Genomic DNA, 19,722 nt, shown 5'->3' on the forward strand with positions numbered 1-19,722 from the left:
GCAGAGATGTGCAAAGTTATGGATTCTGTATTTATGATTCCAATATTCCCAGTTGTGCCAAGGCTGCTGCAGTTGTTTCTTTCAGATATTTTATTTTGTACTTTAGATATATCAGCATTATTTATCTAAAATACATAAATATACTTAAGTTCTTGTGGCGTCATACTGTAGATATAGGTATTTCACATACCTGAAGTGAATAGGAAATTGGCATAAATAATTACAAAGCTTTTAAAAGGTTAGAAGTCCCCAGGTAACATATATGCTATATTTTATAAATCAATTTCAAGGATATATTTTAGACCTTAAAAAGTCTACCAGTTATTGCATATTGCAAGCATATTCCATATGTTTCTATGGGAGTGACACTTTTTTACCTTGTCAATTAAATTTAACCATTCTCTTCCTATGAGTAGTTATACTGAATATACAAACAATTGAAATATAATATCAATCAGCTGCCTGAATAGCCAGCAAGATCTTGTAATGTACCAAAAGTTGTATGGACTCTTGTGATAGGGATGTAATATTACCACTGTACAAGGCATTGGTTCGGCCTCACCTGGAATATGCTGTACAGTTCTGGCACCGGTCCATAAAAGGGATGCCCTGGAGCTGGAGAGCCACCAAAATAATAAGGGGTATGTATGGAGGGTATGAGGATAGATTTAAACCTATAAATTTATTTAGTCTTGAAAAGAGACAGCTAAGAGAGGACATAATTGATTTATATAATTATATGAATGGTTCACAGAAAAAATATGGTGGAAAATTATTTCAGGTTAAACAAAATCAAAAGACGAGGGGGCACTATCTCTGGAGAAATCAGGGTTCAATCACCAGAGGCAACAGGGATTTTTTACTATTCAATCTTTGGAATAGCCTGCCTCAGGCGCTGGTCACATTAGGGACAGCAGAGAACTTCAAGAAGGGCCTAAATGCCTTTTTACATCTAAATAATAATAACAATTATGTTATATAGAATTGTTTCCTTTACATCCCTTCATCCAATCTCTTCCCTTTCTTGGTTGAACTTGATGGAAATGTGTCTTTTTTTCCCAGTGTAAACTATGTAACTATGTAAAAAATTCAAGAACAAGTCTCCTACCTTTTGTTTAATAATCATTTCATTGATTTCTTCCACATCTCCGACGGTCACAATCTGCGCTTTTATTACACGGTCTAATAGAGTTAGCCAATCCTTTAGCTCAGCACAGGTCTTGCTGAATTCGGCTAGAGCCGGCACCTCAAGGAGAAGTGAAGATGGCATATCTGCTGTACTTGTTCCTGTTGATACGAGGGTCTGAGTTACCACAGCAGCAGTTGGAGCCAGGCCTACAGAAAAGAAACATTGCCAGGTGAGTTTTGGCCTCAACTCAAATGTACTTTTTATACAGTTGTTTTACACATAAATGCACTAGAAAAGTCTTCCTTTTACAATTCAAGTTTTAAGTCCTCTTACAATTACAAGTTTTACTTAATCATTTTACACAAAACTATCAGGTTGTACTACATTTTCATGGTACTAAGTTGCTTTTAAATTGGCATTACACATTTGCATTACAGTACTTTGCACTACTGGGTGCATGTTCGTATATCCCAATAATTAAAGCAATGATTAAGCTATAGCAAATGCGCCAATGCAGGGAAGGATCTTAACACCCCCTACTCCCTGACTCGACACACCCACTTTGTGTGAGGGCTTTGCAGTGGGGAAAAAGTTGCTGTGGCTGTGTGCCAGAAATTATGACTTATTCGTGACTTGTATGCCAGAAAACTGGTGTACAGGCCATGAAAAACTCCCCCAAATATATCTTAAGCTGAGGACTGTTCCTTGGTTTCAATTGAATAAACCTTAAAAATATAAGCTAAAAATTATGAGATAAACCTGCATTGATCAATAAGGAAATGTAACTGCTCAATGTTTTATAATACTTCTTTTGTTCTATAAAACACTTCTTTCATTTCTTTTAACATGTAAGAAGCTTAATATAACCAGGGATATAATTTAAAGTGAAACTCTTTGTTGGAAAGTAATTGTATGGACCTCAGCCCAATTCAAAATATCAAGTTTAGAATAGTTACTTCATAGAGGAGTGATGTTAGATCTGTATTCTTATTCTGATCATATATGTACTAAACTTTGATCCGGTGCTGTATTTATAAAGTAGGCTTGGTTCTGGTACTGTATTTATGTACTGAGTTTGGCTTAGGTGGAGAAGTTTTGTACTGGTCTAGGCAGTACAGATGTTAAACACGTTGGTGAGCGGTAATACAAAAAGGGCTGTCCCTATTTTGAATCAAAAGTGCCAAAAAATCAAGTATATTTTCCGGCAGAAACGAAATCAACTAATAAAAGATGCAAAGTACAACTCAACATTCTTATACTACATCATATTTAGCACACGCTATTAGCCACTGTGATAAAGTTGGTCCCCTTTAATATTATATTCTAACAATACACTGCTTAAAGGTAGATTTGTCAAACACTGGGCATAATCCATGATAAATCTAGAAAAATTTAGGTTTATTGAAGCCTCCGCTTTGTTATGAATGAAAAATTCTTGTTTGATTTTCATTACAGGTGTCTAACAGGTATTACTGTTTCTTTCTATATGACTCTCTTTCTATATGACTATAAATTCCCTAAGAGTGATTCTTCTTGTTAAATTCCTAATACAGTCTACAATTTAATTTTTTTTATCTCTAACTATACTGACTCATTTTAGCCTTTTTTAATTTAAAAAGTAGCTATGAACTAAACCCAACAAATGAAATTTAAAGACTGACTACTCTGAATTTAATAAGAAAAGTTTTAGCCAACACAGAATGAGTTCCTAATTGCATTTATTGAGCATTCTACTTGATATACTTTTCTCAGCAAAATAAAACTGAAATGGTCATAACCTTAGTAACATACTTCAATATAAGAGAAAAACCTGCACATCGAAATTGGTGTTGAAGGTTTACTTTATGAAAGGGTCAACTATTGTAAGTACAAAATGCAAATCCGAAATGGTAATTAACCCCAGGGTAATGTTTCAAGGTTGACTATGATATATGCATTTTGGCACTGTAATTTAAAGAGAAAGACTATGAGATAATTATAAAACAAATACATATATCAGAGAAATCTAGTGATTTTCACTAGATGGCGAGTAGGTAAATACGTATAGAAAGTAAGACAGGTGATACATATATAATATATAATACATAATGGACAGCTAGACGGATGATTGATAGATAGATATGAACAGGTAAAGTGTGATATTTGTAGAAAAGGAGTACTTGTTTGAGTAATAACACTGACAATCTCTCATGTTGTAAGTTTTATTATTAGTCTCAAGTGTTTCATGTGTGTCTCAGAATCCAGATTTTCAACTCATATCTAAATTTCTAGTGAAATAAAGCAACAAGAGGAACAGGAAATATGAAAATACAATCAGTTCCACATACAATATCTCAAATATTATGCATTTATTTTGTTTATTAACTATTTTTATTACCTAAGATTTCTCTTGTCCATTTAAATTATCCGATTACCTTGAATTACACAGCATAAGCCAGGTACCGTCCATGTACCTCTATGGGCCATTAGAACCTCAGGTTCCTGAAGTACATGTGCTGCTTCCTACCTTTTAAATTTAATTATTAACATATACAACACATCTCGACAATCTGTTAGCTCATACGGCATATCATTAGCAGAACTGTTAACACCAGATGGACCATGTATACCTCATTAATAATGAATCCTGAAGTAGTGGGGAAAATATTCTATATCTAAACTTTATCTGTTTATGAAGCCACTAAACAAATAAAGCATATAACTGAATATTATTCAACCTTATTGAAAATGTAACAAAAATTAATTAAAAAAAATATCATACAGTATGAAACAAATTGCACAAACTGTATATATTATCATTATGGACATACAATAACTATTTTATTTGTCTCATTGTTCAGTCTAGAAATTGCTTTGTTATTTCTCTATGGGCCACTCCATTTGATTCTTTGAAAATTATAACAAGGAGTTTTCTAGGAGCTGGTCTTTCTTTCAATGTCTAGCAGTCCTCACTGTTAACTTCAGATCTTTGATCTTTCTACAGGTGATCATTAGTTGAGGCTTTACTTGTGACTTTCAAATAGCAGTGTCCTGCTTAATTCCTGTTATTGGTTGCCTCTTTAGGGCTTTTCAGATTATTCGAGTTAAGCAACCAAAATTTTGCTGTACTTTTCCCATTTCCCCCTCTCTGAAAAACTCATTAGGGCTTATTTACTAAGGGTCGTGGATCATACTTTCATCAGACTGTTAGTCGGTTTTGGAATTTGTGCAGCTTTGACAGGTATTTAACAGGGGTTTGCGCTGGGATTGTGGGGCACATGATTGGATTGTGTCGCAGCTGCGCTGGCTTTCATGCGGACGATCCGACTGATTCGGACTGAGCGCGGGATTTAAGATTCAAATTGTGTTGCAAGACAATGCACTTACATGCACCAGGAAGAAGAAGGTGAACTCAGGTGAACCTGAGTGGGTAAGCGACACATGCAGGATATCGGGTGCAAAATCTTAGTAAATCGCGGCAAAGTGCATTATCGTCGGACAATACACTTTCGGGGAATTGCAAGGAATGGGTAAGTAAATCTCCCCATTATGAACAATTACTGGTTGAATGTTAGATACATGATGTTAGATATAAATGAATGTATGCATGAGAAAAAAAATTTAAAATAAAAAATAATTCATACATGTAATGTAGAAGCTATATTTTGCATTCAGGCATGTTTAATGGATGAATGATAGCAATAGGTAAAAGGTAAAATTACAATTTTGAAGGCAGATGGGCCTTGTTACACATTGCAGAGTGTTATTATGTGACTAAGAATTGTGAGCTATAACGAAATGAACCTCTTCTGACTGCGTGATTCGTAAAATCCTATCCAGATTCTAAGCATGCTATTACATTTAGGTATTTTGATTATATGTAGAACATAGTTTATGTAAAGTAAAAATAATACTTCTGCCAGGTGGAAGGATACTATAACCTCTTCCCTATGTGTTCTGGAACCCATCATGGTTGTTAACCACTGGAATGTGCTACACCATTTATTCCATCCCACCCACATGAGGTCCTCAAGGAGGAGATGTATAAAGGGCATAGGTGGCATGGGGTTAAAAGTCTAAAACTTTAAATGAATGTTTGTTTCAGATAAGATTCAGATGAGTTTGAAATAACAAACTGGGTTCCTTTTTCAGGAACAACCACTCCAAGCACAGTACATGAACTGAACTGAATGTCGTTGTACCCTGCTCAAGCTAGTAAGTTTGCAGGATACATGGACCAATGCTGCTAGGAGGATGGATACTTAAACCCCTTCCTCATGTGTTCTGGCAGCCATCATGGTTGTTAACCCATCATGTGCAACACCACATTTGCTTCGATCACTGCCCACATGAGGTCATTGAGGGAGAGATTGAAAAAGGGTATAGGTGGCAAGGGGTTAAAGGTTTAAAAATACAAGTTACTTTCAAGTTACAAAGGATAAATATTTAGATGAATGTTTGTTTTAGACAAATGAGTTTGGACTTAGTAGGTCCCTGTTTCAGGAACATCCAGTCTAAGCCTAGTACAGTTGAACTCTGTGGGGCACATTTACTGAGGGTCCGAATCACGTTTTTCTGCTGGGTTTCCCGAATTTTTCCGATTTGCGCCGAATTGCCCTGGGATTTTGGTGCACGCGATCGGATTGTGGCGCATCGGCACAGGCTTTCACGTGACAGAAATTAGGGAGTGTGCCCATCGGAAAACCCAACAGATTTGGAAAAAACGCGGAATTAAAAAAAAAAATAGTGTCGCAAAAATAGCACTCATATACACCGAGACGGAGGAGGTGAATTCCGTCGGACTTCAGCGCAGCAGCGACACCTTGTGGACATCGGGCGCACGACCTTAGTGAATCCCGGCAGAACCCGAATCAGCGTCGGAGAACGCGCTGCTGGATCGAGACTGGACCGGGTAAGTAAATCTGCCCCAATGTCACTGTACCCTGTCCAGGCTGGTAAGTTTTCCAGATGCATGGACCAAGTTAGTTGGACTAAACCTGTGTGCTGTTTTTCCGCTCAAATACAAAAGCATTTAAAAACTAATTTTTTAAAACAAATTAGCAAACTGTAAATGTATGATGAACAATTTATACCAAAGACCTACAGAGCTATGAAGCCCCTTCACAAGTCAGAAAATGACAATGAAAGGTTGATATTAAGCCATTATTTTTATATGTATACTCAGGCTTTGCATTGGCATGAAGGCCATTATTTAAAAGTATAAACTTTTTAGAAGCCTTCAATGGAAGAAACTTATGATAACACATTGGATATAGATCATTGTAGAAGATCTTTCATTTTGAAATTCATGGCGAGGCTCCAGTACCCTCAAGTTGCTTATGATTGCTATTATCTTGTACTGAGGTCTGGCTCAACTGCTGTTGAATTTGCAAGATTAATTACACTGATGCTACACTTCACTACAGATTAGATAATAGTCTCAAGGTAAACTGAGAAGTCAATTAAAAAGCTGCCCTTTGGAGGTTTACAATGATGTATACATTTTCAGTTTATATTAATAGGAAGGCAAGCCACTGATTATAAGCATGTATCTCATTCCCTGTCTCTTTATATGAGTATAATACATTTCAGAAGTAATAATATAAAACTAGACACCACTGCAACGTAATTCCAATTGAATTCAGTGAGATTGTCAGCCCAATAATGACCTCCCTTCAGCTGCCATCTTACATGTTATATCTCTAAACAGCACTCATGCAATTAAATATTTATTTAACCGATTGTTTTAATTACTCATTTGTTAACCAAGTATATTTACATGAAATGCTTATTTCTACTCAACACACAGACTACAGATAAAATAAAAAGTATTAAAATTAGTCCAAAGGCTTTCTACGAAATAGTAAACATTTGTAAGCATACAGAAACTTTTGAGCTACATTAATTTAGATATGATTGGCAATCTCCAGTAAGAAGGTAATAGTTAATATCTGAACACAATGCCCCAAGTCAATAATGATAGAAAGCGATACAGCTTCAGGTCTCTGGTGTAAAGTTCCCCATTTTACTCATAGTGTGTATTATAAAACATTTCTGAGAATATATAGCAGGGCTAGCATTCTAACTTCTTTATGCTTCTAAAATTTGTGACTATAAACAACATATGTAAACATACCTTGGAACAACCCATTTCATTGAATTGACAGCCAACCTGACAATCATACTATTTTAGCTTTAGAATTTTGTTTCAAAGTATATAAAAAACACCAATTACACTTATAAACTGGCTGTGCATTCTGATGAATAGAGGCATGCTGAATAAATAAAGATCAGATATGTTGATCTTAAAACCCATCTACCACCAGGATAAAGGACTGTATTCAGATGAGCGTGAGGGGCTCTGGGCTCTATAAGTGTAAATGGAGCCCATCAGGCTTATTTGCATACAGTCTTTCATCCTGGTGGTAGATGTCCTTTAAATTATCCTTACTCCTTCTTTAGTACCCAGTCCTCTACTGCCCCCAATTTATATATAATGATTGGTTCGGCAGACATAGCAAATAGTGGATTAACTGGAAATGGTTCTATCTTATGTATCTTCATTACTATAATTTATACCAATTTTTTCCCCAGGCCATTCATGTGTCTATCTGTCTCTCTATTCTATTGCATGGGAAGTGAAAGCAGACTATTTACTAAGCTATTTTACTGCAGAAGATGACACATGGGGACTGATGGAAAGACGTTCAACTTAGACTTTAACATCAGTTCATTTGTTTTCAGCTTACTGCTGTCAAAACATAACAAAAGGCTAGATTTACAGATTTATAGATGTTAGCATTAATGAATAAATATAAGAAGAAATCCATTATTGTTTAGAGGTTTTCAAGATATCTTAGGGGGTTTTCATGCATCTTTTTTAAACTTAATATTATCCTTGCTCTTTTCATTACTTTTCCCTGCTGGTGTCTTCCAACATGCTGTGAATGACCTCCACAGATTGCTCAAGTTTTATGCAGAAAGTACATTGAATCTGAAAGCTTTATTAGATAAGTTTGTTGTTTAGATACTTCCTGATGTCAGCTACATTAAAAATAAACATCATAAAGCTGAGCTGTGAGCTTCAAGTATCCAAAACTGGAAAGTGATTTTTTTTCTCAACTCAATATATAGCAATACTTGTTATATCATGTAATGGAATTTGTGCTAGAGAAATTGTCTTTTAAAGGGAGTCTGCCACCATGAAACAGCTTTTTAAAATATACCTAAAGTTTTCCTATGAATCCCACAGCATGAGACTATAGGGCACTGTCTTATTTCTACAGACCATGGTTCTTATGTTTCCACCATACTCAGTAGATTATTGTAAAATGCAGAATGTGCAATGTCACTACTGGAAGGATATTTAAATTCTGCTGTACAGGGATCACATCTGCCCTAATGATTTCTTTCATTAGTTTACCTTAGGAAATAATATTTTTTTCATAGTTTGTACATTTTACAGTACGGGTTTTAACTTTTAAATTAAATTAGTAGGAAAAATATTTTAATTTGTCTCTAGCTAAGGAGCCTTTAAGGGATCAGTGATAAGTGTCTATTCACCAATGACCCATGGGGTTGGAGAACAAAAGTACTCTGATGTGCATCATATTGAAAAGAGCACAAGCTGAAGCTATAATTGATGTCCCAAAGAATTGAATAGAAAGAGTTAGCTTCACCATAAATAGTGTTGTATTTAAAGAAAATCTACCATTAAAATCCATCATGATGAACCAGGGACACTTACTCATAGATCCAGGCACTGTGACTATGGTAATGTTAATATGATAATATTTAATATACAGAGCCTCCTGTCTTTTAAACACAACTTTTAAAATTATGGTAATGAGCATGAAGGGCTCATGTAGCAGATTAACAGGCTGTTACAATGAGCACAACATGTCTCACCCAATCCCCTTCTCTTTACCTACTCCCTCTGTCTGTGAAATATAGCAGCAGAATGCAGTTCAGGAGGAGGGGAGACCTGCTGTGCTCATTGTAACAGCCTGTAAAGCTACAGCATGGATGGGCTCTGGAAACACCCACCAAAGCCTTTTAACAATATAAGAAGATTTTCACAGTCATAATGCCTGATTTTGATTGTAGATACAAGATTTTAATATTAGATTTTATTTAAATGTAGTAAGTGCTCCTCCATTAACAAGTTACTATATTGCTTACTATCCAAAATAGATTCTTATTTCTCACCGGTGACATTATATAATAAAACTATATGGTACCAAAGTCTTACTCACTGAAAAATATTCATACTGAATAAGAGATAGAGGGTGGTATTTTGATATATTTATATATTTCCATCCAATTTTATTGGTTATCAGATAAACCACTTGGAGCTATAAATTCACCATTTATTTTGCCCATTGCTAAATGCTATAATATTTCTAGGCATTTCAGGCAGCTGACAATTCTCTTTTTTTTACTTATTTTTCTTATCTTTAAAAGTTATTTTTAAATGTATTTGTACATCACATCAAAAGTAGCAACAATGTCACCAGCAATCCAGCCTTCAATGTCACCTGCAGTCTACTGCATCACTCAGTCCATGCTGTGATATTTTATGCTCATGTAAAATCACACAATTAAAAGACAACTAAAAATATTTGAGAACTGAATATTTGACTACTTGCTTAGTCCATATCACATTGTTCACTTAAGATTCTGTTTCTATACTTTCTTTTTGCTGTGTTAAATATTCTACTGCAAAAAGAAAATCATGACTATATTAAAGCCTTATGCAAATGCTTATGGAGATTTTTAGAAGCACAAATTTTCTACAGTCATCTGTTTCCTGAATAATGCACCTAAACCATTTGGACACATTTTTATGTTAGGTTTGGAATTTCATGTTCTAGCACCTGGATTATTATCATATTGCAATACAGAATTTATAATGTACTGTATGTGGCAAACTACTTTCTAAAATAGAACAGCAACAAGAGCATAAAAAAGAAAAAGGGGATGTTTTACCACCAAAGTTTGTAACATTGTCTTACATATAATAATGTATAAACAGTGTAATGTTGTAGTTCATTATCTATTCTTTTCTATTTTGACATTTAACCCATTAATGTAAAAATGTTTTTCAGCCATAGGACCTAGTGGTCATTACAGTCATTGGGGCACGTTTCTTTTTTTACCCTGGTCTTGATATCTCCTCACTCTGATGCAAATAGCCCATTATTGTTTGATAAAGTGCAAACTGCTGTAGAAGATTTTAACAAGTTTTCATGACAGTTTTTTGTATACAAGGTTTTAAATACACAGTACTTGGCCAAATTTCATTTTTAGTGGTGAGAGCAACGAAAACCCCTTTTTTTATTTCCAAATTACCCCCATTCAGTTGACTATAAACTCCTCTGTATTACAAAGTATGCTAAGGATGAATATGATGCCGTCTATCTAACACCTAAAGCTTTGCCAAAACTGGGGTTAGAAACAAAATATAGAACACAGAAATAGAAAAAAGTAATCTCAGATCACAACTCTTGACATGGTTGGTTTAATGCATGGAAAACACAGAGCTGGACCAGCTACAGTAAGGTCAATTGCAGCAGGAGAGTATATAGTGTCAAGGTATATATATATATATATATATATATATATATATATATATCTATATATATATATATATATAGATATATATATATATATATATATATATATATATATATGTCCAAACATTTTTTAAATTGATTGAAAAAACTTTAGTATGACATACATCAAAAATGACGGGAAAAAATTTACAGTTTGGTGTATATCATGCAAAAGTTTTTTAAATCAATTTGAAATAAATTTTGGATTTAGAAATATGACACTGGGGAAGATTTATTAAGACAAATTGTGTGCGAAGGTTATAGTAAATACAGCAGGTCATGCTGTTGCCACCACAGCCCACCCCATGCCCATCTTATTTAAAATTGGCAAAAAGTGTAAGAACAATGCAGAAAGTCGCAATTTAATGTCCCTACACCAGAAAATGCAACGTTTCATTCCTTGCTCACCAGACAAACAATGGCTGATGAATCCCCCCCCCCCAATAATCCCAAGTGTAATAGATTGATAAAGTTATGCAGAAAGGCATTGCATCAAGTTATTGCAGCTAACGATGATTCAACAAGCAATTGATTCATAAAGCGTACCATGTTTTTTGCACATTGCTTTTGTTTTACGGTAATTTTTGTAGAATAATTTATACAATCTGTTATGTGTATTCTTTCTGTTCTTCATCTAAAGATGTTCTAAGGACCAGATGCTTTTCTATTATGTCCAGGTATGTACTTTCTTCTCTGATGACTGCCTGTGTCAGCTAACATTACCATATGTATTGAGGTGAATAAACTTAAATGCCAAGGTTATTTTTAGTAATCATTACATGTGGTTGGCACGGTTTGACTTTGGATTAATCTTGTTGCATAGCGTGAATTAAGACTTACACATATTTTATTGGCATACAGTACCCTGCTAAAAACAGATGTCATTTACCAAAAATATTTATGCTGTACAAAAAAAATCCTGCTCTTTATACCTTTATTTATTCCCTTCCTCTTATCCTATTTTATCTTGTCAGAATTAAAACTGAAATATATATGAAAAAAAACCCTGAGTCTTCGGAGCAGAGTCATGTCGTGCCTTATCCTCTTTATAGGTATCTTTGAAGGAACTGCTTAGCAGGATCCATATGTGGGGCAAAGTAAGACTGAATAGTATTTTGCTGTACTGTGCTGTATTTTGCGGTGCATCAAAATTGCTATGTATCCAAAGCCTATAGATGTTTCATATACTGTAAACAATGCACTATCATTGTCATTTAATACTTACGGTCACCAGAAGATGTGAAGGCAGGTCTTCTTTTCAATTCTTCAAGTAACAGATTGACTGTATTCCACTCTTTAGTCAGATCTTCTACCTTGTTCTGTGGAAAATGCACACAGAAATAAGGTACAAGAAATAAATCCTTAAATTTAATAAAATCTTACAAACACAATTTCATGGTTGTATGAAACTGAATAGTTTGGTAGATAAAAAAGGTAGACATGTATCTGTATTTGCTTGACATTGAAATGTAACAATTTATTTGCAGGATTCTTGGGTCATGTCATGTATATAACATGTATTTAAAGTCACCAGAGTGGATAAGGATTTAAATATTACAGTTCAATTCTTTACAGTCCCTGGGTTACATACAAGATAGGTTCTGTAGGTTTGTTCTTAAGTTTAATTTGTATGTATGTTGGAACTGTGTATTTTATTGTTGTAATGCCGGAAAAAAAATGTTTTGGTCTCTGTGACAATTGGATTTAAAAAATGTTGGATTGTCATAAGAATTAGGATTAATATTAAAGCTTAACTGCAGACACATTTAATAACTGTTATAGCTGTTTATTGTACAGTAAAGTACAGTAAATTACCAATTATGTCTGTAAATCGGGTGTTCTTAAGTAGGGGACCGCCTATAATGGAATTTTGATTCAAACAACCAGTTACTTTCCACTCTAGCATTCAAAATAAAATGTTTTGTTTTGTAGAATAACAAAGTTATCAGCCTGAAAAGTTTCAAAACATGTGTCATAGAGTCATAAATGTATGGTTTATATTATTGGTGAATGCTGACAAGGCCTTTGAGACCTTTTAGAATTTAGGCTCCATTTGTGATCCAATCTTTGGACCTCTAAGATGATGTCCTTGTGTGGAACTCCTATAATACAATGTATACCACTAGACAATCTGTTCTAAAAATGTATTCTTTCCTACCTTTCCCTTTGCCAAGGCATATTGTGATATGAGTGCGAATGTGTCTCCATGTGGAGACCCAGTTGTTGTGGTTAAACCTGCAGCCTATCGAAGGTTTTGATACTATGATGCTATAGTGCATTGGGATTGGAGATTTTTGAATAGGTAAGGGTAGAAACTTACTATTCAAGAAATATATAAACTGCCACAAATGTTTCCTCATATGGACAGACAATATTTCTATGTACATGTTGTAAAAAAATATTTACAGTTTGAAGTAAAAGAAATGCATAGAAATTGGGTATGTTTATCATGAATGTTACACCAGTTTCTGGCATACAATATATTATGTGAGTTGCCATTTTCCAAATAATGGGATTTACTAGGATGCTATAATGTATGTTTTTGTTGCAGGAGCTGTCCGTAAATTTTTAAGAATCAAACACATCTGTATGAATTAATCAGAGCTCTATTTCGCAGTGAGAGATCAAGCCTGGCAGAAGAATTGCCATTCTTGATTAATTTCCTTCGTTATGTCAAATTAAAGGGTCATAAAAGTACAGATTAAAAATAAATACATAAATAGATTGCATAGTTTAGGCCAAGTGGAATACTTTATTTTCCATCAACATACCATGTCTACTGGTGGGTAAAAAGTAATTTACTCAATGTCTGAAGATCACTATTTAGTGCCTGTCTTGTCTGATTATGTCCCAGCTCCTCTTAGAGTACGTGGTACTGTTGTTAAGGCAGCGTGACCGACAAGACTACATGCTACACTACATGTCCATTTATTTATCTCAAGTACTTATTTTGTACTACTGTGGAGAGAAATCAGTTATCTTTACAACAATTAAACTCTACAAGTTGATTTATTACTTTGATTTATATTAAGTCCCTTGATCACATGCTGTACTCTGCCAATTATGAAGCCATGATAAGTCTACCTCTAGATTTGTAAATTTAGTTTTGTCTATATAGTGACATATTTATTAGATGTAGTAAAAGCACCAACTATGTTGATAAAATGGATCTAATTATATATCTTGTTGCGTTGATTTACAGCTCACTCAAGGAAATTGTGTTTTAAAATGCAGTGTAAATACTGAAGGCAAACTCAATACCAAAATATTTCACCACTTATTGCTAAGAAATGATATTGCATTTAAGAATATATTAGGACACATGTCCAAATGTCCATTAGAAGTACAGTATTTAGTCAATATCTAGAATATCTTAAAACATTGATTTACAATGAATTTTGATTGAAAAGATGAGAATGGGAAAAATGAAGCTGCTGTAACACCTGGTACAAGGAGTTTGGAGGACATGTATACAGTTTAGCAGATGTGTGAAGTCTCAATCAGCCATTCATTTTTACTTGAAATGGTGGTTGCATGAGATGAGTATCATCTAATTTAGACTCTAATCACACGACCGTATTGAGTGCCGTGATCTGGTCTATTACACTCGGCCAGAGTGCAGTGCAACATTAATGATTATAGACTATAGAATTGGGTATTAATATGAAATTGTTGGGATTAACTCCTGGTAACCCTACTGATCAGTATTGTCTAGGATAGGTATCAGAATTCACAGCTTCATACACTGGTTAGTGACCATACATGGTACTGCTCTAATTCTCTTTGTAACAATGCTGTACATTGAGCATTTGGTTTGGATAACAATAGTTATCTAACCATCTCAGCTCACTGTCAGATGCTCAACAATCACTTAAATTTTTCATCTAACATGAATGTGTAATGTGTCACGAGAAAACAGTCTCAAAATCACTTGGGCATGTTAAAGTGTTACAAAGTTATAACCAGTTATCATGACACATGGCAGATGTGAAATCTCTTTTATTTTATGTGAAATCTTACCAGTTATCAATTTTTTTCCAAAGTCATGTCAAAAATGTGCAGAGAAGAGCTCTGATAATCCCTCCAAAGTATAATAGTATTCAATCTATTATCATTTATTGCCCCATCCTATAGTGCCAAAGTGTATCTCTCTCTTTTATGTGAAATCTTACCAGTTTACCTATAAATTTTTTTGCAAAGTCATGTAAAAATGATAATAAATAAATTTAATGCCCCACTCTATAGTGCCAAAGTGGCTCTCTTAATGAATTCAACCAAAAAATGCCCATCTATGAATTTGTCCGATTGTCACAGTAAAGCGGACTTTATAAGAAATGTTAAGTTCTTCTGAAACTATTTACCCATACATATTATGTTCAAACAGTTTTGCCTTGTCATTTTATCATAGACAGTTTGGGATTGAAAAACAATCTATACCTAACCATCACCGCTCATTGTCAGATGCTCAACACTTTTCCTCCAGGCTCAGGAGAACAAAGAAAGGCCACAGACATTCAAAATGTCTTTTAGAAACTGACGTTTATAAGACACAAATCACAAAAAGTACTTTTCACTGAACGTAGAAAAGAAAAAACAAAAGGAATATTTATATGTCAAGCAACACAGACTTGAGATTGACTAGTTTAACTTAAAATGAACATGCCAAAATTGTTCAACCATAAAAATTTTGAATTGCTTTATGCCCTGCTTTCTTTAAAAGGATGTTTTGGGGAGGTGAAGTAGCTTGCCCAAGGTCACACGGCTAGAGGATAAGAAAGAAACGGTACAAATTATTTATGTTACAAAACCAAAGAGAATTCTATCTCCCTTGTTTTCTTTTACTGAACATTATTTCTATACCTTTGCTTGGAAAACTTTGCCTTAAATTATTAAGTTAAAACTTTCACAAGATAAACAGCAAACATATAAAACTTTTACAAGATAAACAGCAAACATATAAAAGACTAGAGACATCATTAGGGAAGTGGCACCATACCTTCACAGTCCCTGATTCACAAATACCAACATTGTATTTAGTCTCCAAACCTGACAAGTTTGGTTATAAGAATTGCCTTGAATTTCAATGCTTGATGCTAGTGAACTACCAAGTAAGCGGTCTCCACTGTCCAGTGCCACTTGACAGGTCACTAGCATTGGCAATAAAACGAATATCTTCCTCTGGGGAAGACCAAAAGAGGATAAAACAAAAACAAAACTGCACTCAGTGGAGCAACATCTATAAAAAATTGCCACCAATTTCATTACCCTGAACATTACATAGATCCTTTCTGATACTTTTTGATGTAAAATGGACAAATGGACATATAAAAAACTAAAAATTGCAATCATTTTTCTGAATTGAGTGTTTTATATTTCTCAATAGTCTCCTGTTCCATTTATAGTGAAAATTGTAATTGATCATCCTAGAAGCCACATTCTGTCGCACCAACTTCTTGATTGGGAAGCTGTTTAGTTCTTTGTGATATAATGGACGTGACTATGGTGGAAGGAGGCCAGTGCACTGCTGTTATTCCTTATAGAAATTTATGGTATTATCAGTTGCAGCTGTGGCCCTGTAAAGTCTGATGCATTCCATTCACTGCTGACATTACAATAATGTGCAGAGAAACATTTCAAGCTAGAATTGCTATTTAATGGATGGGTGGGGGGTACTAGAAGTTACTGAAACAGACATGTCAGTTCTCTTCAAGAAGTTTAAGTGCAATATCACTAAAAGTTTTTCTTTAACTCACGTGTGGTGCAAGGTGTGTAGCAAAGGAATGGTACAATTGATAACTATGTTTTATATCTGTAATAACTACCCATCTGCACTGGCACAATTAGCAACAAAAGCTGGAAAAATACTATGAAATATTTTTCTTGCCAGAGAATATAGCTTCAAGTCATGTACACAGGTGATAATAATGTTTTCCTTTTTGGATGAAAATATTATGGAAATTGTATTATAAACTAAACAAAATTAGAAAAAGCTGAATTATCACAAGACAAAACAAATAATAACTAGAATTTTCTACTAGCATGTCTCCATTATACTGTAGTTGCTTAGCAGCAATTACCAAGATATGTGTCACAGAACTTTTTATAGGTATTCCATCTTGCCTACTGTAAATGTACCTTTTTATTTTTGTGTAAAATAAATGGGGTAATAGCTATTTTATGTCTGTGTGAACTCTCTTGGGCTGTGATGGCACTAAGTTGACATACTAGACATGGCCCATTGCTCTGTTTCCATTGACTCTGTAATTCCTGGTCAAGTAATGACAGAAAATACATGGGATTGTCATCACTGTATCCATTCTGTAATGGGCTGTAGTGATGACAGGCCTTGATATTCTCCTCCACCCCTTTTGTCCTGCTAGATATATAAAGAGCCTCTTTCCATATGCGGCTGGACAATTAATTACAGTATAGACTGGAACTGCCACAGGCTATAGGTAGTGCTCTGACGCCGGGCCCCATGTGACATGGAGGTGGTGCACATGCCCAGGGATTGCAATTTTATCAAGGCTTGTATGACAGGAGAAGCCTTGATAAATTCGCTCCTTTATCACTGAACTGGGAAGTGCTGAGTAATAAGCATGAAAGCAGCATCAGAAATAGAGCGGTGATTACTCTTTGTGGCGAGTGCGTCTTTATGTTGTCAACAGAAGTTTAACCTTTTAAGGACCCAGCGTTTTTTGCATTTCCACTCTCCATCTCTAAAAACCCATAACTTTTTTAGTTTTCTATTTACAGAGCTGTAGAAGGAACTGTTTTCTGCCTAACAAATTGTACTTCCTAGTGAAGGCATTTCATATTCCATGCCAGTTATCGGGTAAAATTTCCAAATGCAATGAAATTGTGCCATTTTCTTGTGGACATAGTTTTTACATCTTTCACTGTACACTCCAAATGACACTTCTACTGTATTCTTTGGGTGAATACAATTGCGGGAATACGAAAATTCAAACTTTTTGCACAAAAATATTTTTCTTCATTTTGCCCCATTCAGAGACCAATAAGTTTTACATACCTATGTTGGCACAGCAATAAAAAATTATGCAGCCATATGTAAGTATATTACTTGCTCCCATTTAAGGAACTGTATGACTTTATGAAGTGGCATTTCAGACATTTGGGCGCTATTTTTTATTATGGGTTTACCACTGGGAATAAATGTTATAACTTTTTATATGTTGATAGATCAGGACTCTGGGTACACTGAAATTCCTCAAATGTTTATGCTTTTATTTGTTTATTTTTTAATCAGTTCTAGGTTTTATTTCTAGAGAAAATTTTTATTTTTTAAGTTTTTCTAGGTCATTTTAGAGCCCCAAGGGTACTTAAACCCTAGAGAGTTTGATCACTCCTACCATATACTGTAATACTCCCATGTATGAGGAGGTATTAGCCTGTGTGCTCTCTCCATACATCCTTAACTACATTATGATGCACATGTATGCATTAAGAGGTTAAACAGGTTAAAGAGGTAAGTGTTTACATTAAAAGAAGATCAGAGCAACTCATTAGTGACAATTCTAAGTGAGACATTTTGCCTTTTCATTGAAGACATTTTCAAATGTCTGAAATATTGTATTGTATTAAAATTGAAATTTGATGAGAAAAGCCATTTCTTAAGTTTTATTTAATAGCTGGGAATTGAAAAAAGACAATTGTCTATAGATTGTGTCATCATGTTTATGTAAGATGTGACTACTGCCTGAAAACATTAGTGGGGGTTAAACATCCTAAGCATTAAAAAGCCATATTTCACAGAAATTATATAACATATTTATCATATATTTATATTATGTATATTTTTTTAATATTTACCTTTAAAAGATAAGGTGTAGATTTTTCTGCTTGAAGCTGATACCCCTTTGATAATATACCTTCCACATGTGGCCTTTTAGCTGCTATAGCATCCTCTGTTTCCTAAATAGTAGAAAGTATAACAGAAAATATTAAACAATTAGAATAAGAATGGAAGTAAAAATGGTATAAAAGTAGGCGCAACCAAGAGATTTAGTTCATGAAGCTATTACTTTACAACATTGACTGGTCTTGGATGAAAAAGGCAGGTCGATTTTCATTGGAATTTACTACACATATACATACATCTGCATATACATGTTGGTGGGACCATTGGTGAGAGCCATGGAGCATCCAACCTACTGTTCTGCTACAGTGGATTTTGTTTGAATACTTATATAGTATGTTCATTTATTTTTCATTCAGCAGACAAGGAATCATCAGTGAATGCAACAAAAATGAATAAAAATGAATGTACTTACTATATCTTACTATATGAGTAAAAATGAAAAATAACTTACAGTATTGTATGTATAAAATAAAAAACATGAAAACACATAAAAAACATATACAAAGAGAAAGAGAGAGACATCAGAATCCCCTGTCATAGGCATATTTTTTTTATTTTCGAGATTGAAGAAACTGAAGGGCCAAAGTTAGAACTGATCTACAAAGGGAAGATGTATCACCAGCAATTTTGTACATCTTAATTTGTCACAGAGAAACATTTTAAATACATAAAACATTAACAAACTTTAATAATAGATTCCTAAAAAGGCCATTTACCAGTGGGAAGTAGAAATCATGACAGATTTTCCCATCAAGTAGCAATTTTTCCAAAGGTCTACAGAAAATGTGACAGTGCATTAGTATTTAGACATTTGCATAAACTTGTATTCTATGAAGGATTTGAACATGATATAAGAACACTCACTACCTTACTTATTTCACAGATGTTCCAACATAACATGTTTTTCTTTATTGGGTTTCAGAGTTCCAGGAAACTAATTAACAGACTAATGAATGAATTAGATTTTTGTCTTAATTTTTGGAATGTGTAAATCTGTACATTGTAAACATATAAATAATGCTACTCCATAATGCTACTCCATAAGTGTTCAGTACATAAGATATGCTTGATACATGATTAATGATTCAATTGAAAAGAGAGGCTATACCAAAAAGATA

At 34.3% G+C, this 19,722-nt stretch overlaps 1 protein-coding gene across 14 annotated transcripts in view; it reads right to left on the minus strand.

The window, feature by feature from the left end:
* The window catches only part of DMD (dystrophin), a 1,566,296-nt gene that overhangs the window by 519,790 nt on the left and 1,026,784 nt on the right, over nt 1-19,722 (minus strand). For all 14 annotated transcript variants that reach the window (XR_011853162.1, XR_011853161.1, XM_072135922.1 and 11 more), the window contains 3 exons: nt 18,556-18,657; nt 11,948-12,041; nt 1,109-1,335 (listed from right to left, as the gene is read on the minus strand). Coding sequence is in view for 12 of the 14 variants with exons in the window: in XM_072135922.1 (XP_071992023.1) it covers nt 1,109-1,335; nt 11,948-12,041; nt 18,556-18,657 (423 nt within the window). In the remaining 2 variants the exon portion in view is untranslated. The remainder of the gene's footprint in view (nt 1-1,108; nt 1,336-11,947; nt 12,042-18,555; nt 18,658-19,722) is intronic.

Source organism: Engystomops pustulosus, chromosome 2 (genome assembly GCF_040894005.1).
Source record: "Engystomops pustulosus chromosome 2, aEngPut4.maternal, whole genome shotgun sequence".
NCBI classification, from domain to species: Eukaryota; Metazoa; Chordata; class Amphibia; order Anura; family Leptodactylidae; genus Engystomops; species Engystomops pustulosus.